Here is a 27,977-nt window from a genome sequence, read left to right as displayed (position 1 = left end):
TACCAGACATTTCAGTTTTAACATCCATCTTGGTTTTGTTGTGCACATAAATCTACCATGCCCTGGAAAAGAAACACAATGAGCAAATGAACAGTCTCGTGGCCACTGGAGTAAAGGGATATCAGGGTGCCATAGGTGTTCTACAGTTCCCAAGTGCCCACAGTGCCAAGTGTTTGGGTAAACCTGCTATAGACTGAGCCAAGGCACCAAAATACTCAGAAGCAAGAACCTGTTTATTTAGATCCATGGTCAGTTACAAGATTTTATCTGATTTTTTGGTCATGGGTCCCAAAATGCATTCCAGATTACATCAAAATACAAAGCTCAACATTTACAACTTGAAAAATGTTTTTCAAAAAAACCACACATACTCCAAAAACAAAGCCTTGGTTTAAAAGTCACCACTGAGATGCTGTTGTTGCTGGTGTGTGTATGCTGTACATCTACAGTGAAGGAAAGTGAGACCCCTGGTGATTTCTTTTTGACAGTGAATGTGTAATTGTCCTGTACGGTGAATATGTCAGTATTATCAAAGATTTCTGTCTTTGAGCACTTGGTTTATTGAAGATACAAACAATGCTTTTTGGCTATCTTTGGTTGGAGACAGAAGCTGGCTGGATTCTGCTACACCCCTGTGCCTGCTAAAGATCAGGGCCACCTGTGATATGGCACCACAAAAGCTGGGCCCCACTCAGTGACATGCTCAATGGCTTGGGGGCCAGAGGTGAAGTACTATCCTATCAAGCACCTGTGCTCTAAGAGGGTCTTCATGTAACTGAAAAGTGGAATTCTATGGTCCAGCCTTGAACCAGCCTGGAGGATATTTAAGAATGCTTTTGCCAAATGCAGTAGAAAACTTAGTTTTAAAGTTGTAAGTCAGGAGAGCCATTATCTAGTTTTCTCAGGAATTTCTTTTTCTTTTTTTTTGTGGTGCTGGGGATTGAACCCAGGGCCTTGTGCTTGCATCTCAGGAATTTCTTTTACAAACTTTGATTCTTCCTTACAGTGGAGGCTGGCATCTCGTGGGGGGCAGGGGCAGACATCCCAACCTACTCTGCTACTTCAAGGACAGCCAGAAAGGAAGTCAAGGCTGGGTCAGTAACCCAGAGAGGACAGGCCTGGAGCCTGGTGGGTATACTAGCCTCTGAGCATTACACAACCAAATCCTTAAATGGTTACAAAGGCCCTGAGAACTAGCTCAGTGGCTTCTGTGACCTTGGACTGATGGAAAGAAGGGCCCATGGTCAGCTCTGGCTGGAACAGTGTGGTTCATAAGACCTCTTTCTTGCCAAGTGTGGACCATTTTCCCATTTATTTCTTCTGGATGATCACTACTGTAGGAAAACACCCCCTAAAAGTTGAAAAATGGAAGTATCCTGCCAGGGCCCCTCAGGCCCAGGGAAGGGGCTGTGTGGTAAATCCCACTTGTTTGCTCTGGAGACAGTGGCTGGTTCATCAGAGATGGTGCAACTTCCCTCTCTCAGTCAGGAGTGTCATGGCCATGGCATAGAGGAGGTATCCCAAGACAAGGAGCAGGGTGCAGGGCAGGGGACCAATGCAGAATAGAGAGGCCACAAAAAAAAAGAGCAGGAGCGAGAGCAGTGTCCGGTAGCTGCCCAAGAAGCGTAGGCTGAGCCTGGGGCCTCGGGCATGATTGGCCACTTGCCTCCGTCCCACGGGGCTCAGGAGGTGTCTGTTAGCCAGCACAGGCTCAGTGAGGTGGTAGCGACAGAAACTGCCAAGGAAGTCATCTCGGGAACACAGAGCTACCATCTGGTCTGCAAACTGAAGCATAAACAAGAGCTCAGATGAGGTGGGGACAGCAGGTACCATGAGCCTCAGGACATCAGAGCACCCTCCCTTCCAGGTCACCTGCAGAATTCAGGGATAACTTTCACACAGGCTCTCTCTTCACCCAGAATCTAAGGACTACAGATTAAATGGGGGTACAGAAGTGAGGGTGTCACCTTGGGGCAGAAGTATCCTCTGTGACCCATTTCTAAAAGCTGTCAGGACACCCCTGCTGCCCACTCACTCGGCGGTTGATGGTGGATGACAGCCTGAAGAGTGCTCGGACCAGGCTGGGGATCTCATAGCTCCGGATGGGCTGTAGCTCTGAGTCACCCTGATACTCAATTTCAAATCTTCGCAACCCATTGATGATCTAGAAACCAAGGTCATGAGGACAGTTCAGAAAATACCTCTTTGTCAACAACCCAGAGAATCTGTTTCCTGAGGCACAGGAGGGTTGAGAACAGGTTATGTGACCAGGGGATGTCCCTTGTGACTGCGTCTTTTACCTGGTAACGGCCCAGAGGCGTGAGGATGAGTCCATCATCCCCCACAATGCAGTCTGGGAGCTGCTTTTTCCCATTCTCATCCTGTGTGGTCCCCAGGGCAAACGTGAGCTGGGCGAGCTGGGCTTCACTGAGCTGGCAGAGAAAAAACACCTCTGCTTTCAATTTTAAGTTGAAGAGAAGGGACTGGTCTCCACCCACTGGACTCTGACAGTGAGTGACAAAGGGGACCCAGGGCAGGCCTGTCTGCCACAAAACAAGCCCAGAGGTGCCCTGGGACAGGAGCCAGGCTAGGTTCATGTGTGCAGGTTCTAGAACTGATATGTGGTTAGCCATTGGCTAGGTGGAGAGTGTGAATTCTTTGAGGAGGGGACTGTGTTGGATGTGGGTTAAGCTCTATAGCTCATACTCGAAATATCTGGCGCAGGTACTCCAGGGCCTTCTCTAGGTACTCATCTGTCTTCCGGATGCTGTCCTGGCCCATCTCGTCCAGGTCATTGGCTGGGTATAGGCCATTTGGATCTGTGGGACTAAAGCCCAGCCATGACAGGAATGAGTGGCCAGCTGGGCTTTCCACACACTGGTCAGAGATGGACTTAGCAGTCTGTTTGGCTTGCGTGATGAGCTGAGCGAGGCGCAAGACCTGCAAGGGAGGCATGGGCGGGCCAAAAAACTTAGGGGCTACCTCCTAGCATTTGGTCACCCACTAGACAGATGTTGCTGCACCTGGGCAGGGCAGCCCTGGGGAGCTGACCCCAGGAAGTGTGCACATTCACATAGGCAAGGAACCAGGAAGAATAGCTTATGACTTATGATCTTCCAAATGTGAAAATTTCCCAATAAATTCTACCTTTATTATCAGGAAAAAAAAAATTAAACTTCACTGGGAAAAAAAAAGAAAGAAAAAAAAGGGAAAGGGGAGAGGAGCCATAGGACTATCTACTCAACACCCAACCCTCCTCCTTTCCTCTTTAAAAGGTGGGCACCTTCCCTGGTTCTGCCAATCCTTACATCTTCAGGGACTCCATGCTGGTGGCGACCCCACTCACTCACCAGGGTCCGGACCTCAGGTCCAAACATCGGGGTGTACTTGCAGTCCTGGCCCTCCAGGCTGTAGACATGGCTCTTCACCTTGAATGAGGCATCAGTGACAGCTGGTGGCCATGGTGACAGGAAGCTGCCAGTGACTGTGGGGGCTGTGAAGAGCCGGTGCTGGCGGTGGGGAATGACGAGTTCTGGCTCCAAGAATAGCTGCTCACCTGGAAGACAGGACACAAGTCTGCTTCCCAGGGGGCAATGCCTAGGTGCTGCACCCCTGGGACCCTGCCTTGCAGCATCTCATGGTAACTGACAGTAGGTGGAGCTAGCTGCCCAAAGACCCAGCACCTGATGCTCAGGGGATCCCTGGTAGTGCCAATAGGAAGGCACAATGAAGCTGACACAAAGCCATGCTAGAAAACCAAGATCATGGCAGGCATGGTGGTGTACACTTGTATTACCAGCTACTTGGGAGGCTGAGGCAGGAGGATCACAAGTTCAAAGCCAGCCTTAGCAACTTAGTAAGACCCTGTCGTACAAAATAAAAAAGGGCTGGGGATGCGGCTCCGTGGTTGAGTGCCCCTGGGTTCAATCCCAGTTCCAAAAAGAAAAAAAGAAAAAGAAAACCAAGATCAACTCTTGACACCAACCAATGATTTGATCACCAGGGAAAAAATCACAATTCTAAAGAAGCCACAGCTCGTGGCTTTGCTGTCCCTTTCTCAGGACATACCTGAGCCTCCCACCTGGCATGCTGCCACCATAGGGAAAGCAGGGTTTAGGGATTCAGTTAGGCTTAGAGACTTCACTGTCCTGCTGTGTACCAGAAGTTCCCAAACCAACTTGTACTAAGACACTCTACAAGCCTGTGAACACAGTGGTTCTTCTCCTAAGTGCCACTTCCTGCCAGCTAAGGACCTGGCCCCAATTCAACTGTGTTGAGGCCTGCCTGATTGACCCAGGACTGATGACTTACCTTTTTGGATCATTTCAGCTAGGTTGGGCTGAGCAAAGACTTTGGCCACTCGGAACACCATGAGTGCATTCTTGGGGCTGACCAGGTCTGTGCGGAGTGCACGGTTCAGGAAACCCACAAACAACTTGGTATACATCAGAAGGTTCTCCTGGACAAAGGGTGCCCTGAGGACCAGGGTGGCAGGTCAAGGGCCAGCCTCAGCAGGACCCTAGACCCCACTAGAGGCAGAAGCTGTGCTGGTCCTCACCCGCTAAAGCCCTTGCTTCTCCCTGGGCTTCTAGGCTTTCTCTGGCCAAGACTTTATGAAGGTTTCACAAAATGGAAGCTCAAGGGAGTCAGGTTGTCAGGGGTGAGGGTTAAGGGGGAGAGCAGGGAGAAAAGTGGTACAGAGGCAGGACTTAATGGATCTTCAAGGATGAGGCCCTTTTCAAGGCCATCACAGCAAGGTTGGCCCAGAGCCTGTCAGGATAGAGTGAAGACACAGGAGAGGGTTGCCAACGGAAGGCCTGGGAGTCGGCCATGAGGAACAAACAGGAGATGACAAGAGGGTGACTACTCTGCTGGTGAAGGGTGGAGAGATGGTTTAGGGGTGACATGAACATTTGAGCCAGGAGGTAGGTCAAGGGCAAGGGAATAAAGCAGAAAATCATCCACTGTCTCCGTGGGAAATCCACTGCAGGACATGATAAAACTCAGTCCAGAAAGGGCTAGCCTCTGAAACCACTCTGTAGGGCCTGTGAGAAAAGCCAAGAAGGCCAACAGAGGCAGCACTAAGACAGTAATGTTGAGCCCCCCTGGCTCAACATCCAGCCACGAAAGCTTGTCTCTCCCACAGAGAGAGGCACGGACTTGCTGGGAGAAGAGATGCTAGGGGCTTACCATTTCTCTGACACACATCGGGGCTGGGAGTCACTGCTTTGAGCCTGTTTCTCAGGTGCATACCTCCATGGTTGCAGGTAGCTCAGCCACATTTCCAGGACCTGGTGAGGAACACATGTGTCCTGGTGGCCTACACACTGACTCCTGAGAGGCAGCTCAGGCAGGAAGTTCTGCATTTCAGCTGTGGGGCTCTATTGGGAAAGGGCAGGGGGATGCCCCATGTTCTGGTCTTTTCTCCTTGACCTTAGTACAGATGCCAATGAGAGATTAGTTCCTCCCACATTCCCTCAAGGGACTTGCATACTCCTGTGATGTTTGACCCTTATGTTAGCCCTTCAGGAGCCAGACTCTACAGCAGCTGAGCACAGTTATGTGAGGCTGGAAGTCTGACCAGCAACTAATAAAACTGGGGCAGGCCAGGGCTTTTCTGTATCTAAGGGTTGACTGCAAACTCAAACCAGCAGAATTATGTGACTCATCAAGGCCTCACTTCCGAGTCCTCAGTGCTAACAGTTGCTTACTTTTCTTATCAGGGCACCAAGGGCAAAAGCAAAGGTGCAATGGGGCCAACACTCACGGCTCTGAAGGACGCATCTAGGGGCCAGTGGCCGAAACAGTGCTGCAGGAAGAGATAGAGCTTCTGCTGGACAAACCTTGGGACAGCGGCCCTGAAAGGTAAGGGAGTCAGTCATGCCACATGCCTTAAGGAGGAGGATCTGCTCAAGGGTAAGCCTGGCCTGTGGTGTGCAAGAGTCTGCTTTTATTTGTGGGGGGATATCTGGGATTGAGCCCAGGGGTACTCTACCACTGAGCAACATCTCCAATCCTTTTTTTATTTTGACAGGGTCTTGCTAAGTTGCCCAGGATGGCCTTGAACTTGTGATCCTCCTACTCTGCCTAAGTCTGCTTCACCAGACAGGAACACTAGGAAAGATTTGTTTTTAGCCACATTCTTCAGAGAAAAATGAAGGTTAAGAGAGGTTAGGGAAAACCCCAACGACACAGTAAGTGGGTGAGCCAGTGTGATTTCCCCCCACGTCACCTACCTCCATACAAGTCACCTACTCTGCTGGCTCATGATGGGTCAGGGCATTGCTCACCTGCCTAGTCTTGCAGAGGACTTTGAGCAAGTGTTGCCCCTCATTCCATTTCACATATCCTGGGGAAAGTCATGATGGGTAACATGCACACGAGAAAAGGAAGTCAGAGGCCATGGAAGCCCTGCCACAGTCCTGCACTAACCGTTTGAATTCTTCCAGGGGGCTGGTAGCATGAGAATGGGTGGAAGGGGAGGTCTGCTCTGGCTTCAGGCTGTTGGCAAAGGCGTGTAGGTGCTTCAGTAGCAGGCGTACAACCAGCACATGCTCTTCAGTGGGTGTGAATGATTCCTATGGTGGAAAAGACAGGCATCAGGGTCTGAGAAGGTCTGAGGCACCCAGTGCTTGGGCCCTAGGTCTGACGGTATCCCACCCCTGGGCCAGTTGCTTTGCTCCTCCACAGGAGGGAGGGGCCAAGTTGGGATCAGGGCCACCCCCTAGGACCCCATTGTGCCTGACATTCATTGGACATGCCTCATAATGCTGGATTTGGACTGAGACCAGCTCAGTGGTGAATTCAGTGCCTACAGGGCCTGCCCTGGGGAGGCTGGCTAAAATAGGCAAAGATGCAAAGTGCTTTCCAGTGCACTTTGAGCCTTACTTTTGTAACACATGACCATGCACCCTTAGCACTGCTATCTGTGCTGGGCCTCAGGGGCCCCACATCCTGACCATTCAGGACGAGGAACAGGGATGGGCCAGTAACCCACCAAAACTCTGGACCCAGGTTCACCCACCTGCCTCCTGGGTATATGCAGAAAACTCACCAGGGCTCACCTTTCAGAAGTGGGTATTTCTTCTTTCTCCCCAATTCCTTCTCTGGCCACAACCCCAACCCCTCCCACCTGTTACCCTTCCTGGCCATGGACAAATGGGAAGTTCAGTCACAGAGGAGCCCAGGATGTCACTTCCTCCATTGCCGATGAACCTGTGGTCAGCTAAAATTCCCAGGACAAGAGCATCCTCAAGCTTGTGAGCCAAACTTCTGATTGACAGTATAAATGCAGGATTTTTATGGCTAAAACCTGAAAGGACAGCCCTTTTGCTGGCTATAGAATTTCTCTAATTGGATGAGTGCAGTAGTGTGACTTGGAAGTGGACTATGGGGGCAGGGAGTTGGGGTGTCACCTGAAGGCAGGAATCAGATGAACACACTCCTTTTCCCACACTTGTCCCCCAGTTCTGTGTTTCAACACACTTGCAATGCTGAGGTTGGCACAGGGCCAAGTCTCCTATAGACCCTGGGGTACAGAAGATCATGCACAGGATACTAACTATACCACTGTCCACTCAGTCTTCCCTGTGATGAAAATGCCCCAAGTCTATGTGATATACCTCATTGGATAAATCTGAGAATAAAACTATGAACTGGAGGTTACTTTTCTCTATTTGTCTGTAATGTAATTTGTACAAAGAACTTCACTGTTTTGTTTTGTTTTGTGGTACTGGGGATTGAGCCTCATGAGTGCTGGGCAAGCACTCTACCACTGAACTGCATCCCCAGTTCTCTTTTTATTTTAAGACAGTGTCCAAGTTGCCCAGGATAGCCTTGAACTTGCATTCCTCCTATTTCCTGACTAACTGTGATTACTGGCACACACAATCACATTCAGTTTTACAATGGTTTTGAAGAAAAAATATATGTATAATACAATGTCCCCTCCAAAACTCATGTTGAAATTTAATCCCCACTGTGAGTTACTGAGGTGGGACTAGGTGGAACCTTTTAAGAGGTGATTCGGGGCAAATAGATTAATGGGGTATCTCAAGAGTAGGTTTGCTATAAAAGCGAGTTTGGCTATGTCTGTCTCATGTTCTCTATCTCTTGCAAGGTGATGTCCTTATTCATCTCAGGACTCTACCAGCAATAAAGCCATCACCAGATGTGGTCCCATGACCTTGGACCAGAGCTATGAACCACCAAAATAAATTTCTTTGTGTGTGTGTCTGTGTGCCTGCCTGTGTGTGTGTGTGTGTGTGTGTGTGTGAGAGAGAGAGAGAGAGAGAGAGAGAGAGGAGAGGGGTGGGGGGGTGGGGGGAGGTGGGGGAGAGAAGGAGAGGGAGGGGGAGAGAGAGAGAGAGAGAGAGAGAGAGAGAGAGAGAGAGAGAGAGAGACAGACAGACAGACACAGACTGGGAATTGAATCCAGGGGCATACTACGTCTGAGCTAAACCCCCAGCCCTTTTATTTTTGAGATAGGGTCTCACTAAGTTATCAAGGCTGACCTCAAACTTGCCATCCTCCTATCTCAGCCTCCTGAGTTGCTGGGATTACAAGTGTGTACCACTGTGCCAGGCAATAAATCTTTCTTTATAACTTATCATTCTTTTGTTTATAATTCATTTTATTAGCAGCAGAAAATGGACATACAATAATAATGTTAATACTAATTAATACTAAAAGACTAGAAGAATATCAATGCCAAATGCTAACAGCCCCACCCCTAGAAGTCTTACCCTTTTCTACACCCTCACTCCTGGCCCCTGGGGTTTTGAGACATGATGTCATTCCCTCAGTTCAGAAGAGACAGCATTGCAGGAACTGATAATCCACTTTCCCCTGCTTGTGCACCTCTCCCACTTTGCCCCACCCTTCTGTTTAATCCCCACTGTGAGTTACTGAGGTGGGACCAGGTGGGACCTTTAAGAGGTCTGTGGGGCTTTAAGCTCTGTGGAGCTATATTCCTGCTAGGTTTGCCAAATCAAACATCTCTCCCAACTCCCCAATCTCTCCTAGGTCAAATTCCCCTGCAAAATATGATGCCACAGTTGTACCTGGGTCTCTTCTTTGTTCTTTGCAGTACTGGAGATGGAACCCAGGGCCTTGCACATGCTAGGCAAGCACTCTATCACTGAGCTACACCTGTAGTCCCTACCTTCTTACTTTCTAAGGATGAATCCCCAGAGCTCACAGCATTTCCCACTGGGCCCAGCCTCTCAGGGATTCTTCCCTCACTCCTCTCCTACTCTGGGGGTGAATGGAGCCAGATGTTTTTCCAGAGACCCTGTTACACACTTGGCTTGCCCACAAGCCTTCTTCTCCTTGCTTAATGAAGTTCCTGCTTCCGAGCCCCGCCATGTGCTGCAGTCACCATCCTCTCCCACCAACACTGGGTGGCCAAGCCATTTTTCTTATCTTGTACTCAAATTCGAGTTTTATTGTTGTGTGATCCTCTGCTGGGTGAGTTGGACAGAGCCCTAGCCACAAGCATGGCTCCACATTTCCACTATTTCTCACAAAGCAGTTAACTTCATCATCCCTGAAATATCCAACAGGTCTGACCTCCACTTCCTGACCTGAATCCATCCACACACTTGTTATTCTGTCCAAATACAATAGCCTCCAAGAGGTTACCATGTGATCTCATTTGCCTCTGGAAGAGTCTACCAGTGGCTGGTGCTCAACAGGTCAGACCCTTCTGGACTGTCAAGTGCTGACAGTTTTGTGATCTGTGAGGCAAAGTCCTGAGTTCTTCCCACCCCTTGCTATACATAGACTTGGGATAGCTGCAGCCTATGGGCTAGGTGATGGCTCTGAACAGGGTTGAACTCATACCACCCATAAGTCCCAAGGCTTCTGCACCTTGGTCACTTCCTGAGCATCACGACCTTGCACAGTGAGGGTGAATCAAGCAACAGCAAAGCTTGCTCTCAGACCTGAAAACTTGAGACACCTCTGCTGGTTGGGGTTCAGCCAGACACATTTGTGACCCCATGGCCAGCCAAGGCCATATTGCTTCACTCTGTCACATGGCCATGTACCCCAAACCAAGCTAGTCTACAAAGCTGGACTAGCCAACTCTCCTGTCTCAGTCACAGACTATGCTCTGCTCAGTACTAGCCTCTCAATCACATGCAGCAGGCCCCAGCCAGACCTTGCTCTGCTTCTGTGCCGACATGCACTCTGTGTTCCCACTGTGGGGCAAGGGTAAGGGAAGGAAACAAGAGCAGCCAGTACTTGGTAGGCGTGGAGGGCCTGGAGGCTGGGTTGGGCAGGGCTGTGGAGGGCGCTGGAGACACTGAGTCGGTAGTGGAGAACCTCCAGCTGAGAGACAACACAGAGAGAGAAGCCAGAAGAGTCAGGGGGTTGGAAGATGAGGCAGGGTGGGGAAAGGGAGAGATGGGACCAAACAGGACAGGGGAAGGAGAAAGGGTGGGGGGAGAACAGTGAGAGGAGCCCAGAAGGAAGGAGAAAACAAACAAACAAACAAAACAAAACAAAACAAAACAAAACAAAAACATGTCAGTGGCAATCCAACCAATCACAGCCCCAGCAGCCTTCGGCCAGCAAAGCACCACCCCTCTCAGTGGCCCAGACCAGGACCCCCAGCACAGGGAAACCCACAGCCAGGCCCATTTGGACACATTCTTTAGCCTTGTAGGCTGAGAAACAGGCAGACTCTCAAGATCACTAGGGAGGCCTCTCAATATTGCTAGGGTTAAAGGCATCTCCAGCTCTGAAGTCAGCCCAATTCTGACCTTCAAGAAGGAAATCTACTCTCCCACCAACCCTGAGACTGCACTACATGTGCTACATGCACACCACAGCCCACCAGAACCCAGGTCCCTCACTAGGACATACTGCCGGCCACCAAGGCCCAGAAGGCCTGTTATTGTTGTAGTACTAAGAATTGAACCTAGGGGCACTCAACTACTGAGCTATATCTACAGCCCTTTTATTTCTTAATCTGACACGGTCTTGCTAAGTTGCCCAGGCTGGTCTTGAACTTGTGATCCTCCTGCCTCAGCCTCCCAAGTGCTGGGATTACAGGTGTGCACCACAGCGCCAAGCTCAGAAGAGAAACTTTTGAGGAGCCAGTCCCAGGACTCTCTGCTCAAAAACTACGTGTACAGTTGGCCCTCTGTATCTTGGTTCTGATCCACAGATCTGACCAATCTCTGATTGAAAATATTCAGGGAAAAAAAACAAGTTGCAACCGTACTGGTCACATAAAGATTATTTTTTGTCATTATATCCTAAATGATGTAGTATAACAACTATTTATATAATATTTACATTGGATTAAGTATTATAAATATTTCAGAAGTAACTTAAGCATATAGGAGAATATGCATAGATTATATTCAAATACTATATCATTTTATATAAGGAACTTAAGGATCCATAGGTTTTGGTATCCTCAGGTGGCAGTGCCCCTGGAATCAGTCCTCCCAAATACTGAGTAACAACTATAATGTATTGGATTTCCCTGATTGTCTTTGAGAAGAAATTTACCAAATGAGTTAGGTGAATGACATGATCAATTTTTATGTATCTAAAATCCAATCAATGTTCCTTCCATGAATGGTTCTCTCTCAGAACTGAGAGGACAGGGACAGGTTGTTCCCAGGCACTGAGATAAGCACAGCTCAGCCCACAATGCCCCGCCTCTGCCCTTCACACCCATTATGTAAATTAAAGATGATATGTTCATTAGTCCTAACTCTGGGAAGGCAGCTCTTTCTACCTCAGCAGGATCCCCAGCCATCCAAATACACAGGGCTCCCAAGGGAAGGAGCCCCAAGAAGCTGTCTATAGCCACATAGTCCTAGAGGCAGCAGGAACCCTGAGGCTGGCACAGCCCAGGTACAACAGGGGTGACAGCTGAGCTAGCATGCTGTCTGGTTCCCAACCCAGGATCCTCTACCCTACCCTGCCTGCTGATGTACCCTTCATCTAACCACAGCCCAGAGCAGGCCTGGCACACACATCTTACACTGCAAAGGCCATGCTTCCTGCCCAAGCAGCAAGTATGCTAGGTTTCACACAGGAGAGGTCAAAATGCACAAGTCAATGCTGAAACTTGTGAGGCAGGGTGGGGAGCACAGTAGGATGGCAAAGTTCCCTCACAGTTTTCCTCTGTACCAGACCCCAAGCTTGGATGCAGAACTCAGGGATCAATCTGAGAATAGTTTCCCAGTTGAGTCCCTGCCCCTTTCTGCAGGAACCCAGGGCAGGCCCCACAGTTACCTACAGGTCCATGGCTGTCACTATCCCCAGTCACTGGGCAGTGAACACATGCCCTGAACCTAGCCTGGCCATAATGGGACTCAGGCGCTGCACTTCTTGCATCTAGAAATCAGGGAGGAGTTGGCAAGGATTTCCATAAGTAGGTACAACACAGGCCATGATCAACAGGTAAGGGGCCTTGAATGACAGAGACCTCCACAGCTATCTTTCCTCAGTTCCCATCTCCTCAGTCTTCTTGGGTTTCGCATTCTGCCTCAGTAGGAGAAGCCAAAGGGCAGATCCTCTCTGGGCACTGTCTTCCCATTGCTAATCATGCTGGGCAGGTCTCACCCACACCAAGGTCTGGCCAAGAGGAAGTAAATATGGGAACAAAAGGGAAGGTGCTCTCCTTCCTAAGCATGGACAGCCTACTGACCCTTCTGCCTGGCCCATGAAGACATAGAATCTTCATGTGACAGTCCAGAAAGGCCTTTCTGGTTGACCCTTGAAAGCAGGTGTAGCTTCCACTCACTTAGACGGCAGCATGAGCAGAAAGAAGTCAATGCAGCAAAGTGGCATGCGCAGGGCTAAGTGAGCCTCCCAGGATCCCAAGGGGAGAAGTTGGGCCCTGGGAGCCAACTTGAGAGAAGCCCAGCTGCCAGGCTACCATGCACCAGCCAGGAACATGAAGCAAGCTACAATGGAAGCAGAAAAAGCATTGCATGCGCTTTGTGTTCAAGAGGCACAGGACCGAGTCTTTAGCCTTTCCACATTCTCCTCCTCCTATCTGATGCCAAGGATGGAGATTTGGGGTGCCCTGTGCTTTGATAGAGCAGGAATAAGGTCAAATCTCATTCTTACACAGCACAGCACTGGGGTTGTAGAATTAGGACTCTGCAGCAGGAGCAGAGAACCATGGTTTCACCTAAAATCTGAGACAATTTATCATATACCCTTCTCATTTTTAATCACATCACCCATAGACTCTCCATTACTGAAATCCTTAAGAATTCTGTCTAGTAGCCACAAAATCAATGTCTATAGAGCAAATTGATACACAGAAACCATGGCAACAGACTGTATAGCTAATGCTGCCTTGGGCAGGGGCCTGGGTGTATGATTCAAGCTGTTTACAGTATGTGACTCTAAGTGCCTACCCAGACACTCACTAATAGAACTCTTCTACCCTGATGGGCCCAGTCCAGGACAGCAACAGCTGGAGGTTCCAGGGACTCTGCCACCTCCATGTCTTTACAAATGAGTATGCTACTGAGGGAGGAAGGGAGAAGAAAAGTCATAGAAGGGGAGAGAGGAGGAGGAGGCAGGCTGGGCCATATGCAGGAGAGTAGCAGGACCCAACCACAACAAAAATTTCTGTTGTTGTTGATGCTCTGGAGGAGGTAAGTGCAGTGCAGGCAAGCAAAGAAGGTTTGGGTTCACCATAGTGGGGTCTGCCGAGGGCCACCATCTCACCTGAGAGCATGAAGGTAATGCTGATGGCAATGGGAAAACCAGGATGTGACTCCCAGAGGCAACTGCAGCTTCCCCTACCCTCAGAGCAAGAGCACCAAAATCTCAGCCATTCCTGCTGCCAGGAGAAGCCACGTAGGCAGAACCCCAGAAAGGACAGACCACCATACCTTAAGGGCCTACCCCTTGCAGTGCAAGTTGCCTATACAACTGGAGAACAAAACTCACTTGTGTTCAACATCTGAGTAAGGGGTAGATGATGGGCTTCCACTTCCCACCATCCAGGCTGTGACAACTAACTCAGACTAAGGACAAGAAATGGCAGGTTGACCAGGGCCAAAGGCAAGAGGTGAGAAGAACTATGGAAACATACCTTGGCATGAGGAGACTGCATTTTTTGGTACATCTCCAAGGAGTAATGATGAAGCCACATTTCAACAAAAACCTGCAAAAGAGCAAGGTCAAATTGTTTGACAACAATACCAAGACCATTCAATGGGGAAAGGAGTCTCTCCAACAAATAGTGCTGGGAAGACAGATGTCCATATGCAAAAGAATAAAATACCACACACAAAACTAACTCAAAATGGATCAGCAACCTAAATATAAAAGCTAAAACTGTGAAACTTAGGAAAAAATGTAGAAAGCTTTAATGACAATGGATTAGGTCAAGACTTCTTCATTAGGAGATCAAAAGCAAAGGCAAAATAAAATTAAAAAAAAAGACAATGTGATATTATCAAAATCAAAACTTTGGTGCATCAAAAGATACTATCACCAGAGTAAAAAGGCAGTCACAGAATGGGAGAAAATATCTGCAAACCACATATCTGACATAGGGTTCATTTTCAGAAATATATAGAGAAGTTCTAAAACTCTACAACAAAAAGTCAAACAACCTGATTGAAAAATGAAAAAAAAAAAAAAACATCTTGTTGAGTGTAATGGTGCATGCCTATAATCCCAGCAACTCTGGAGGTTAAAGCAGAAGGATCACAAATTTGAGACCAGTCTCAGCAATTTAGTGAGGATCTAAGCAACTTAGCAAGACCCTGTTTCAAAATAAAAAAAAAAATAAGGGCTGGAGTTGTGGCTCAGTGGTAGAGTGCTTGCCTGGCATGTGGGAGGCCCTGGGTTTGATCCTCAGCACTGCATACAAATTAATTAAATAAAAGATCCACTGACAACTAAGAATATTTTAAAAAATAAAAAATAAAAAGAACTGGGGTCATGGCTTAGTGTAAAGTCCTTCTGGGTTATATCCCCAGTACCCGCCCCTCCCCCAAAAATAGTGCAAACAAGGGTTGGAATTGCGGCTCACAGATTGACCACTTGCCTGGCATGTGTGAGGCTCTGGGTTTGATACTCAGCACCACGTATAAATAAATAAGTCAAATAAAAGAACCATTGACAACTAAAAAAAAATTTTTTTTATATGTGCAAACACCTAAACACCTTGAATAGACATTTCTCCAGAGAATACTTATGAATGGCCACTAAGTGCTCAACTAATCATTAACTAATCATTAGAGAAATGCAAATCAAAGTGAGATACTACCTCATATTGACTAGGAGAGCTGTTACCAAAAAACAATTGATCATAAAAATATGGAGAAACTAAAACCCTGTGCCCCCTGCTGGTGGGAACACAAAATGGTACAGAAACTTCTTTAAAAAAAAAAAAAAAAAATCAGTATGGTGGTGCCTCAAAAAATTTAAACATAGAATTAACATGTGATCTAGCAATTCCATTCCTTAGGTATACTGGGTGTACCCTAAAAGATCTAAAAACTGAATTTTTTTTTTTAAATGCAGTACTGGTGATTGAACCCAAGAGCTCTCTACCACTGAGCTACATGCCCAGTCCTTCCCTTCCCCCCCAGTTGTTGATGTACCTTTATTTGTTTATATGTGGTGCTGAGAATCGAACCCAGTGCCTCACACATGCTAGGCAAGCATTCTACCACTGAGCTACAACCCTAGTCCCAGGCCAGTCCTTTTTATTTTTTGAGACAAGGTCTTGCTAAGTTGTCAAGGTTAGCCTTGTGATCCTCCTGCCTCAGCCTCGAGTTGCTGGGATTATAGGCAGAGTACCTGGCTAAAAGTTGGATCTTGAGATATCTGTACCCTTATGTTCACAGTAACATTATTCCCAATAGCTAAAACTTGTACCAACACAAATATTCATCAACAGAAAAATGGATAAACAAAAGATGGTATGTCCATACAATAGATATATCCATACAATAATTCAGCCTTAAAAAGAAAATTCTGACACCTGCTAAAACATGGATAAACCCCGAGAACCTTATGCTAAATAAATACTGTGTAATCTAGATAAATATTCTAGATATGAGGTACCTGGAGTAGTCAAATTCATAGAAAGAGAAAGCAGAATAGGGGTTGGGGATATAGCTCAGGGTAGAGTGCTTGCCTCACAAGCACAAGGCCCTGGGTTCAAATCCCCAGCACAACAACAACAACAACAACAAAAAAAAAAAAAAAAAAAAAAAAAAAAAAAGGCAGAATAATGATTACTGGGGGCTGGGAAGAGGGAAAAATTGATCGCTGTTGTTTAATGGATGGATACTCTTTCAGTTTTTGAAAATAAGAAATGTTTTGGAATTTAGATGCACAACAATGTGACTGTATTTAGCACTACTGAACACTTATAAAAATGGTTTAGATGATAAAATTTATGTTACATTTTACCACAATTGAAACATTTTATTAGCTGGGCATGGTGGCGCAGGCTTATAATTCCAGGCTGAGGCAGAAGGATCCAAGTTTGAAGCCAGCCTCAGCAATTTAGTGAGGCCCTGAGCAACTTAGTGAGACCCTGTCTCAAAATAAAATGTTTTAAAAAATGGCTGGGGATGTGGCTCAGTGGTAAAGCACCTCTGGGTTTAATTCCCAGTACCAAAAACAAAAACAAAAACAACTTTTTATTAAAAAATAAACAAAAAGCACTGGTGTTCTGTCCAGGAAATAGAACTCTCTCTGTCCTGAAAGTATCTTGGCCACCTGCCCTCCTCACAGTCAGCCCAGACTGGAGCCCACATCAGTTTAAACCATCTGGACCACCACAGTCTCCCCTGTGAAGAGTAATGACAATTCCTATCATTTCTACCTCCCAGGGCTGCTGTGAAAATAACCTGGGGGGCTTCTAAAAGCATAGCACTTTACACACCAGTATAAGGTAGGAGACCAAATCCCATCCTATTCATGTTTCAGGCTGTCACCAGCAATACTATGGATATCAAGACAGTCCCAGAATATAGCATCAGAACCAGATGATTCTCTCTAGGACCTGGGAGGTCAGCACACAGAAGGGCAGGACTGGGCTGGAGTTGTAGCTCAGTGATAGAGCGCTTGGCTAGCAAGTATGAGGCACTGGGTTCAATCCTCAGTGCATATACCATAAAAAATTAAATTAAATAAAGGTATGTGTCTATTTACACCTTAAAAAAATGTGTGTGTACATATATATGTGTGTATACATATATGCATATATAAATATATAATATATAGAAGATATATATTTTTGAAGATAAGAAATGTTTTGGAATTTAGATGTACAACAATGTGAATGTATTTAGCACTACTGAACACTTATAAAAATGGTTAAGATGATAAAAGTTATATTTTATATAACATAAATTATGTTATATAAAAAAAAGAAGAGCAGGACCACTCAAGAAGCGAGGCAGCCCAAGCAAGGGCTCCCTCCCATTTGCATCTCCTGTCACAAAGGATGGGCTCCCTTCTGACCAAAGTGGAGGCTTTGTAGGGTCCTCACCATTTGGCATCATAAAAATGCTTCTCTGGCAAGATTTAATATCCACAAGTGGTGTTCAAAAGTTAACATCTCCAACAACATGGGAGAGGATCAGAGGGCCAGGGTGTGATGTAGAGCATTCACACAGATCCACTGGAATTTAAAGATTACAATGACTTCTCTTTCTTCTTCTTTTGTGTGAGTGTGAGTGTGTGTGTGTGAGTGTGTGTGTGTGGGGGGGGGTACTAGGGACTGAACACGGGTGTTCTACCACTGAGCTACATCTCTAGACCTTTTTTTTGTTAACCTTAATTTTATTTATTTATTATTATTATTATTGTGTGTGTGTGTGTGTGTGTGTGTGTGTGTGTGTGTTTTACAGGGATTAAACCCAGGGGTGCTCTACCACTGACCTATATTCTCCACCCTTTGTGAAGTAGGCCTCACTACATTGCCCAGGCTGGCCCTGAACCTGCAATCCTCTTTACTCAGCCTCCTGAGTGGTAGGGTTACAGTTGTGTGCCACCATGCCCAACAACTGCAATGATTACATCACCATGAGAAAAACAAATCAAGTCAGGAACAGTAGTGCACACTTATAATTCCACCACTTGGGAGGTTGAGGCAGGAGGATTACAAGTTTGAGGGCATCCTTGGAAATTTAACAAGACCTTGTCTCAAAATAAAAAATAAAAAGGGTTCAGGATTTAGTTCAGCAGTAGAGCACCCCTAGGTTCCATCCTCAAGCAAAAACAAAACTCCTGGGGTTGGACAGGGAACCTGTAATGGAAAATCACCATCAACGGCATAAGGGTTAGAAGGGTAGACAGATTTCTTCTCATGGGTTTTCTAAAGTCATAGCAGGAAAATGCCAACATTCAGTACCACCCTCAGGTTGACAAGATGTTTTGGGGATTCTACCCCTTATGGTGGAGGATGGTTGAGCAGTTTGTTTTGAAATGGAAGCAGAAACAGACCAGCTTCCTGGGCTCTCACCTGGAGGAGAGTTTCTGACCTCCAGATCTCATGGGAGGCAGGATCTGCATTCACAGATGTCTGATGAGAGATGTGTCGCTTCAGAAGACTGGTGTGATGGAGGCCATAGGAGGCAAAGGACATGGCTGGTGTCCTGATAGTGACATGAAAATACCCCTGAGTTAGGGACTCCTGCTGTCCAAGCCAGGGGAAATCTGAACATCAAAATTAATGATAGCAGTAACTGATTATAAGGTATCGAATCACACAACCCCCAGGTCCAAATTGATATTCTTTTTTTTTCTTTTTTGGGTGCTGGGGATCGAACCCAGGGCCTTGTGCGTAGATATTCTTGAATAAATAAATAAAGGAGAAAAGTCTCCTTACCACACAGTGCGCACTTAATAAATGTTGAAGGGATGAAATCAGCAAGATCACCATTTGGCAACTGCCCTATTAATACCAGATTTGGGTGAGAATCAAGAGTGGATGCTGGGCTGGGGATATAGTTCAGTTGGTAGAGTGCTTGTCTTGCAAGCACAAGGCCTGGGTTCAATCCCCAGCACCGCCAAAAAAAAAAAAAAAGAGTGGATGCTAACATGAGTGATGATTACATACTTTCAATATATCTTCCCACAAAATCTTAGTATCAATTTAGGTGGATTTAACTTATAATGGAAAAATCTGGCTAACACCCTTAGCCCAATGACGAAGCTCATATCAGCAGTATTAGGGCAAAGAGACACCCTGACTCATGACACCATGAGTCTCCTGACTGGACACCTGGGAAAGACTAGACATCACAGCTGTTGTGCTCCTGCCCATAAAGCCCAAGCTGGGCTTAGCCATGAGCAGATAAAAACCAGACAGCTCAAGTTATCCTTGAGCTGTCACCATCACACAAATGGCCTGTATACTAAGAGGGGCCATGTTTGGGAAAGAGACCAATGGACTGTTCTGGCCTGAAAGGCACTAGAGAGACCACTGCACACAGCAAGCAAAACTGTGTCAGGCCCAGTTAGGTAACAGATATGAGTAGGGTAGCTGATGATAAACCCTGAACAGGGTCCGAGGATTAGGCAACAATCTGGTAGCAGTATTAGGTACTATATGACAACAGTTTCCTTCTGTGGACAGAAGTGCCATTGTCATGTAGGAGAATGCAATATTAGGTACTATATGACAACAGTTTCCTTCTGTGGACAGAAGTGCCATTGTCATGTAGGAGAATGCAATACTTCTAAGAAATACACTCTAGAATATTAAGAGGTCCTGGGGTAGCATATCTGTAAGATCTTCCAACAGCCGGAGGGTGGGAGAAGGGGGAGAAGTGTATGTATGCTGTAGGGATAAATTGAAAGAGAATGGATTAAAAAGATACTGCAAAGTGTAAACAATTAGAAAATCTGGATGAAAGATTTGTGGAAGTTTTGTGTTATGTTTCTATAAGTCTAAAGTTATTTCCAAATAAAAAGTTAAGACAAAAAAAGTTAAAACAAGCCAATAACAGAATACTGCTTGGCAGCTGAATTCTGTCTTGGAGAAGGTGTGATTCCAACCCACCTCCAAATTCTCCTTCTCAGCCAGAGTATAGTCAAGGTCACCAGCTATTGTTGTCACCTAAGCAGCCTCTCTGTCTCCTGGACCTGTCTGTCCACTCTCTGAGGGCATCTGTCCACACATGTGAGTTTTGCGTGAATGTATGGCCTGGTGTGCACATGTCAACAGATATGAGCTGGGTCAGCATCTGTAGCACAGTCTGTATGCAGTCTCCCAGGGTAGGAGCTGAGTCAGTGAGGTTAAGAGGCAGGAAAGGAGCTCAGGCAATTGCTACTGAGGACAGAGGAACTCTTGTTGAAAGCTGGCCAAGATGCCCTTAGTTGAAAGCCCATCACAGCCCCAATGGGAGTCATTTAGAGAACCCTAAGTTAACCCTTAGGCTAGGGCTACTACTGCACATCCCCCAGATGTACAGTACAGCATCAGGCTCCGTCTATATAGCCTGGCACAAAAGGCTTTTCCTCCCAGGGCCTCCCTCTCAGGCTACTCAAATTCCCACTATTATTTTCAGTTCATAGGACAACTATACAACTTACACCCTGCTTGCCACATCAATGGGGTCTAGATGCTGTAAGTGGTGAGGGTTGTTATGAGCAGAACATAAGTGTGTTCCCATATCAGAGTGAGGGTCATCAATGAAGTCACAGACCCAAAAGCTTCTATGATAGCCACAGACCACCAAAAACTACAACACAAAATGCCCTCCAGTATTAGGATGGCTGAAGGTGGGAAATAAGAGGTAAGAAAAATCAGGGAATCTCAAACAATGGGTGGTACCATTGTCCCTGAGGGCAATGCCACTGACAAGGTCACTCCTTCATAGAAGAGTCAGGCCTTTATGACCAAGGCAGTCTTACCTGGGAGCCGGTGAGGGGCTGGTCCCCCCTGGACTGGAGGAGAGTGGGGGAGGCACACTGCCTTCAGTGGGCAGGAACCACGACAGGTACCTGTCTACCAGGATGAAATAGGCACAGTCTGAAGTACGGACATGGAGGGACACAGGCAGTGGCTAGAAAACCAAACTCATTATTAGTGTGGGCTCTGGGTTCCAAATTAGCTTCCTCCAAGCACCAGCAACTATAGGGATACCCCAGGCCAAGCCCCCACCCTTCACAGCAGGACCTGGTTACGCAAGAGATACTTAAGAGGCATTCCTTCTGTACCTTTTGAGTGATGAGGCTCAAGGCAAAGAAGAATATGTAATACTCAAATGGATCTGATAGCAGTATCAAGGAGCAAACACAGTGTTGGTGTTCCAAAATGTGTGCTGGGTCACTCACAACCTCCCCACCCTTCACGACACCAAAGGATACTAAGGGCCAGGTTCAGGCCAAGGCCCCCTGTGGGGGGGAATTGGACCTTGTTGTGGTACAGAGGGCTGTCAGGGAGGACACGTTCCTGGATGGATGCCTTCACAGGGCCCTGCAAAGAAAGGGATGTGGGTTCATGAGCAGGCTCCAGCACTGTGTCCTCCAAACAGTACTGCCCTTTGAGAAGGCTGCTAAGGAAGAGATCAGCACACAGAACCTGCCTGTGGGGATAATGTCCTTCCTGTGGTAGTGCTTAGACAAAAGAGGTTTTGCTTAGAATTTTTCCTATTATTAAGCTACAACCAGCAAGGGTAGCAGCTGGGTGTATGTTTGAGCCCATTTTCCTTGCTTCTTAAACCCACCAAGGAAGTCATTCCTCAATTTTCCCCTGAAAGACTGGAGGTTCAGAATAGTAAAGCAACCAGTCACATGGCTCTGTTGGCCACTCAGTCAGGAGCAAACCAGGCAGCATGGTGCCTTCTCCGCTGGCAGAGTTTGGAATAATTTTCTTTTTAAGTTGTTATTAAAAATGCTAATGTGTGATGCCTCCTGGGTTCTGACCAGACATTGGCATTCTCCTGCCCACTGTCACCACATCTCCAAGCCCCGCCCCCCTCACTATCATAGTTACTGTCCCGAACACCATTCTCATCATCATGGCTTACTTACAGGGAGGTAGGAGACAGGAAAGTCAAACTTATAGTCTTCAGCTTGGAGTTTATAAACCAACTTCATCATTGGGCCACTGAACATTTAAAAAAAATCAAATAAACAAAAATAGGACAAATGAACTACAAACTACCTTGCTCTGATCCCCCTTTTAAAAAAGGGTTGGGGACTGAACCCAGGGCTTCATGCATGCTAGGCAAGTGTTCTACCACTGAGCTATATCCCCAGACCTTCTAATTTTATTTTTGAGACAGGGTCCCACTAAGTTACATAAGTTGGCCTTAAACTTGTGTTCCTCCTACCTCAGCTTTCTGAGTAGCCAGGATTATAGGCATGCACCACCATACCTGGTTGATTTATTTCTTAACTTTAAAAAATAGAATTATTTAAAAATGGGGTCATTATGAGGAAGCACCCAGACCTTATCCAGGTGCAAACCTACCTACCCAGGGTCTAGAAATTCCATTGCAATGCTGTATTCCACAGGGTTCATACGCCCTTGTAGGCAGCGGAGGTTCCAGCCAATGAGGATGCCATCTAGGCTACCAAAGATGCTTTCTACTAGCCATGGGAAGATGGTGTGCAGCTCCTGCAAAAGTGTACAGTAAGCCTTTAAGCAGGCTAGCTGAGGACCAGTGCCCACTCCCATCCCAGCTCCAGTTTTACACAACTGCCCACCTCCCTCTGAGGAGGTCAGTCCTTGGTAAAGTCTCATAAGACTAGCCCTGCATCCATAGAAACCCTAGTGCTACAGTGAAGAGCAGTTTTGATTTCTTCCACTGGGGTTACTTACATGCCATACTGTCACTGCATTATGTTTGGGGCCATTAAATAGGTGAACCTGTGATTATAAACTTTTTTTTTAATATCAGAAATTCTGATCGGAAGAGACATTTAAAAGGAGAACAACATTCTTTCTCCATCAAGCCCCTGAAACATAACTATGACCTATTGTCATCTGGTATTAATTTGTTGTACAGGTTGACTTCTTGAGCTTTACTATTCAAGGTGTGAACTAAAATATATTTTCCAAGGATTTATCTCTCAACTTTGGCACTATTGACATTTTGAGCTGGATACCTGCTTGTTGCAGGGGGCTGTTCTGTGCACTGTAGATGTTTCTAGCATTCTGGGCCTCTACTCACCAGAGATGCATAAGAATTATATGACATGTTCCAAAGAGAGAGGCTAGCAGAGCTGTACCTTTGCTGGAAAATCCTCAATGACTTTCACCAAGTCTTGGCACCTCTGTGCAAAAGGCTTATTTATAGAATCAGCTTTCAGGCTAGCCTAGAAGACAAAGAGAAAAAAAATCATGAATGTATTCACTGCACAGTTTTTGCAAATACTCTGGCTCAAATCAAAACAAAAATTCAGACCGGTATAGTGACACAGTTGTAATCTCAGCTACTTGGGGGAGACTGAAGCAGGGGGATCACAAGTCCAAGGCCAGAAAGGGCAACTCAGCAAGACCCTGTTCCACAATAAAATTTTAAAAAAGAGTTGGAGATGTAATTCAGTGGTACAGTACTAGCCTAGAATGTGTGAGGCCCTAGGTTGGATCCCCAGTGCGGCCCCCAACACATGAAAAATTATAAATACATAACAGAAATCTAAGCAATAGGTATGAGTTACACAACCACTGGCCTGGTCCCTGATACCTCATGCACATGTTCCTGTGTGTATCAGGGGCTCAAATGATGCTGCTGGAAGAGAGAAGTTGTAATTCTATGCTCCTCTAGATCAATAATTCTCAGGCTTGCTTTACAGCATCCTCTCTCAGGCATCTTGTTACCTGAGTGCTGAGTCAAAATGAAACTGACTTTCACCCACCTACAAGCAGGGGTTTGCACCAGGGTCATCCCACATAGCCAGGAAAGAACTCCTATTATGTAGGGTACCTTTCACAGTTCTCAAGTACTCACTGAGTTTGTACACATGAACTGGAAACTTATCACCTCACTAACACTCATGGTTATATCACTGTGATCATCAGTGAGAATGCTCAATAAAATAATGATGGTTGCAGCAGAAGCCTTCTTTCTTTCTTTTTTTTTTTTTCCTTTCTAAAATAGGGACTCACTAAATTGTGTAGGGCCTTGCTAAATTGTTGAGGCTGACCTTGAACTTGCGATTCTAACCTCCTGCCTCAGGTTCCAGGGTTGCTGGGACAGATTTCAGGCATATGCCACCACGCCCAGCTACCCACCCCCTCAGTATCAGGGACTGAACCCAGGGTGCTTTATTACTAAGCTATATCCCCAGCCCTTTTTTTATTTTGAGATAGTCTCATTGAGTTGGTACAGTTGGCCTTGAACTTGTGATCCTCTTGCCTGAGGCTTTCAAGCCACTGATACTACAGGTGTGTATTACCATGCTCAGTTTCTCTCTCTCTCTCTTTTTTTTTTTTTTTTGCGGTACTGGGGATCGAACTCAGGGCCTTGTGATTGCAAGGCAAGCACTCTACCAGCTGAGCTATCGCCCCAGCCCGCTTCTCTTAATATTAAGAAATCTACTGGATTCATTACCTTAAAAAATAGGGCGGCCTAAAACCTTAGAGGGCTTAAGTCAAGTCAGCATTAATCATGAAAGCAATGAAGAGGTCAGCAAATATTCAGGATAAGAACTGAGGATATCTACCCAAGATAATGGGATATAGGCAAAGAACCTTGACTATAAGAAAAGATCTCTGTGCAAATGCTTTCATATCAGGAAGAGATGCCAGAAATTTAACAAGAGGGCTTTATACCCAAGGATGTCTAAAGCCAAATTAGCATAGATTTCACAGGACTGGAGTCACAAATGGAGATCAGGGCTATTCAGGCCAAGGGTCAGGCCTATTGGCTTTAGTAGGGTGCACCAAGGAAGGATGTCCTTCCAAACAGATGTTTACAAAAATAATTTTCTGGGAACTGAAATTAGGAAACTTCATCATTGGTATCTGCTTTATAACCAACTTCTCCAGAATCATGTTTAATACTTAAAATGGAGTCCTAGCTACTCCCAATACAGCAGGGTCCCCCCATTTCTCATTGATGATTATTATGATTTCAAATGTTCTAATGAATATTCTTCTCACTACTCCTCCTTATGCCTGGGAAGTATGGAAAAATGGCATTTGAATTTGAATGGCATCATTGTGTAGATGAGAAAGAGTTCAAAGGTTGCATAAACTCGAAGTCCTATACCAATAAGGAGGCAAGGTCAAGCTTAAGCATTCTAACCCCCAAGTCTGATGTTATTTCCATCATACATCCCTTAAAAATAATTACTAAAGTTCTTCAAATCAGTGGAAAGACCTCCCAAGTTCCTCTGCTATAGAACTACTATTACTCCAATGCTCCAAAGGCAGCTGATATTTACCAGTAAGAAGCTGGGCTGCTGCAGGTGAGGGAATGCCATGGTAGTCTCCCGTGGAGAGTCAAAAATGGTTGCCTTAGGAAACCACTGTGGAAAAACAAAGATGAAATCTCAGTATCTGCCACACAACGGAATGTTATACAGTTTTAAGATGCCCAGAAGAATATCTGTGTAACTGAACACATGCTACTTGTCAATTTCCATGTTTTATAGAAATGCCTTTCTCATACAGTTTATGATGCCCAACCTCAGAGCCAAGCTTGTGGTAGTGAATCCTTGATAATGCTTATACAGCACTTACTAGATGCCAGGACTGGTTCTGAGGGCTTTCTATATATTTCCTCATCTAAACCACACTAACAAATAGAACTCTAAAGGTAGTCCTTCAAAATTCCTATCTTTTGATTACTCAATCATTTATATAAGTACTGCTGTGAAGAAATTTTGCAGATGCAATTAAAAGTCCGAATTCAGGATCTTAAGATAAACAGCAGTTCAAAACTGCTTATGTCTGTTCTACAACCCCAAATTGCATTTTGCCAACAAATTAAATAAGCTTGGAAGCAGATTCTTCCCTAGACCCTGCAGATAAAAGAACCTAGCTGAACCTGCCTGCTCTTCTGACTATATAATTGTAAGATAACAAATGTGTGCTATTTGAAGCTGCTAAGTTTGTTAAAAAAGATCAGCAAATACATCCTCACAACAACCTGAGGTCAGTACAGATAAGGAAACAGGTAGAAAGGTGCTAAGTCACTTGCCTCCACCTAGCTAGTAAACAGCAGAAATCTCATAGACAGATGGGTAAAATACATCACCTGTGCTCTGTACAGTGAACACAGGTAAGAGAAGAGCAAACTGCCAAGGGAACCTTTGAATGGGCCTGGCACAGTGGTGCACACCTGTAATCCCACAAATTTGGGAAGCTGAGACAGGAGGATCACAAGTTTAAGGTCAGTTTTCAGTGAGACCCTAAGCAACATAGCAAGACACTGTCTCAAAATAAAAAATAAAAAGGGCTGGGGATGTGGCTCAGTGGTGCACAGGGTTCAATCCCTGGTACTACATGAATAAATAAATAAAAATAAAAATTAGGCATGGGGCTGTCTCTCCCTAAGGAGATATCCCACATTTTCCCTTGAGTGTTTCTGCTTTCCTAAACAAACCTTTGTGACTCTGGGGGGCGGGGGGATGGCTCTTCAAATTCATACTTTTCTGCCCAGAAAAGAAAACAGAAAATAATCGGAGTTGGACTGAGCAAAGAGGAAGACTGCAGAGTCCCACCAAAGGACGAGTAACAGCTTTCCTGGCATAGAACTCTGCCCAGCACACAATTAAAGGAGTTGAAGTGACAACCGGCAGACTGTGAAGGGAGACTGGTTGGGAATAAGAAGTTATGTATGCAGTTGGGGTGTTGGGAGGAGACTCGGATCTCTGCCACTTGGCAAGAGAAATACCTTCCAGGCTTTTTCAATTCTTACTAGCTATCAATTTCAGTATTAAGGAAAACTGAAATTGGCCTCAGTCCTGACCTACTTGATAAAGGGAACACTGTGCGTTACTCCAAAATGATCAGGGCAACATAAAATTAAGGACTGTTTGATAAGGGCGAGCTTTAGAGGTGAAGTGAAAACATATATTCGCTCAGAGGAAGCTTTCATTGGCAGCAGTTGAAAAAATGTAGCCCAGAGCTATTAAACCCAGGTCTAAGAGGGCAAGGATTCCTACACCCACGCTTCCTTGGTTACACCCCTCTGCGCGCACTGCACCAACAGTTCGCCTCATCCCGCCCGTTCCACACCCACTTTCTTCAGGAGCTGCTGGGACACTGTTTTGGGTTTTCTGATGGCGGCAGTCCTCAGTCTGCGCCAATCAGAACGAGCATATAGCGCCACTGACAAGACCTCGTCTGCTGCTCACAGTGTTCTATGGAGTAAAGTATCAAGAGTCTTATATTACAGAGGAGAAAACTGAGGCCCGGAGAAGTCGAACCACACAGAGTAGAAGGGTTGGGCCAAGACCCGCACCTGGCTCTTCCTTCAACACCGTTTGTTGAGCCCAAGGCTCAGTTTTTAACTCGAAGCTCTCCTTCACTTAATTCGTTCAACGAACGTTAACAGAGCCCCTACCGGGATGGGGTGCGCAGCAAGGTGGAATAAAGGCATAGCCCAGGAAAGTGGCATGAAGGCGCAGACTAAGGCCCTCGACTCCCCTGTTGGCCTGGCCCAGACTGAGTGGCCGGGACCCGGCCCAACTCCCGGGACTCGCGAAGGAACGGAGACAGCCTCGGCGAAGGCTCGAGGACGACGACAACTGGGCATGAGCGGTCTCGAGCGCTCCTCCCGTCACTCACCTGTGGGACCCCTAGCACTACTTGCTTCAGGAATGGAAGCCGCCATTCGGCCAACCGGCGCCGAAATGTCGTCATCAAAATGCGCGGGGCGTTAGGCTCCCTGGTCCGGCGGCAGTGCTCCTATCTCAAAAGGCGCGTGCGCAAAGCGAAGGCGGGGTCTGAGGAGTAAGACGGAAGTACTGAATGCGCTGCGCAGTTGCGGCATCTGCGCCCGCGGCGCCTGTATTTACGCACTTTATCCAGAGCCAAGAGTACGCGTGCGCGT

The 27,977-nt window shown here is 46.3% G+C and overlaps 1 protein-coding gene across 5 annotated transcripts; it reads right to left on the bottom strand.

The window, feature by feature from the left end:
* Nucleotides 1-212: 212 nt before the first annotated feature.
* Smpd4 (sphingomyelin phosphodiesterase 4) lies at nucleotides 213-27,843 on the bottom strand. Of its 5 annotated transcripts, XM_047560716.1 has the most exons (20): nucleotides 27,713-27,841; nucleotides 25,363-25,446; nucleotides 23,203-23,289; nucleotides 22,446-22,588; nucleotides 22,000-22,075; nucleotides 21,334-21,442; nucleotides 21,184-21,236; nucleotides 20,878-21,029; nucleotides 18,482-18,614; nucleotides 14,081-14,152; nucleotides 10,246-10,332; nucleotides 6,433-6,578; nucleotides 5,768-5,858; nucleotides 5,191-5,291; nucleotides 4,312-4,475; nucleotides 3,351-3,556; nucleotides 2,707-2,940; nucleotides 2,301-2,432; nucleotides 2,036-2,164; nucleotides 213-1,785 (listed from the first exon to the last, which is right to left on the bottom strand). In XM_047560716.1, the coding sequence occupies exons 1-20, from the start codon at nucleotides 27,785-27,787 to the stop codon at nucleotides 1,456-1,458; spliced, it is 2,604 nt and encodes an 867-aa protein (XP_047416672.1). In that variant the 5' UTR covers nucleotides 27,788-27,841; the 3' UTR covers nucleotides 213-1,455. The 5 variants fall into 5 exon arrangements, with proteins under 5 accessions (XP_047416672.1, XP_047416674.1, XP_047416673.1 ...); XM_047560718.1 differs by lacking the exon at nucleotides 2,301-2,432 and having other exon boundaries at nucleotides 27,713-27,843; XM_047560717.1 differs by lacking the exon at nucleotides 10,246-10,332.
* Nucleotides 27,844-27,977: the final 134 nt, after the last annotated feature.

The sequence above is a fragment of the Sciurus carolinensis genome, chromosome 8 (assembly GCF_902686445.1).
Source record: "Sciurus carolinensis chromosome 8, mSciCar1.2, whole genome shotgun sequence".
Lineage (NCBI taxonomy): Eukaryota > Metazoa > Chordata > Mammalia > Rodentia > Sciuridae > Sciurus > Sciurus carolinensis.
This window is presented reverse-complemented; position numbering and strand designations above follow the sequence as displayed.

Coding starts and splice junctions, on each gene's coding strand:
- Smpd4 (XM_047560716.1), bottom strand. CDS start 27,787: ATGACGACATTTCGGCGCCGGTTGGCCGAATGGCGGCTTCCATTCCTG. Junction 4,476..5,190: donor CGATGTGTGTCAGAGAAATG/GTAAGCCCCTAG, acceptor CCTGGTCCTCAG/GGCACCCTTTGTCCAGGAGA. Junction 2,941..3,350: donor GACCTGAGGTCCGGACCCTG/GTGAGTGAGTGG, acceptor CCTCCCTTGCAG/GTCTTGCGCCTCGCTCAGCT.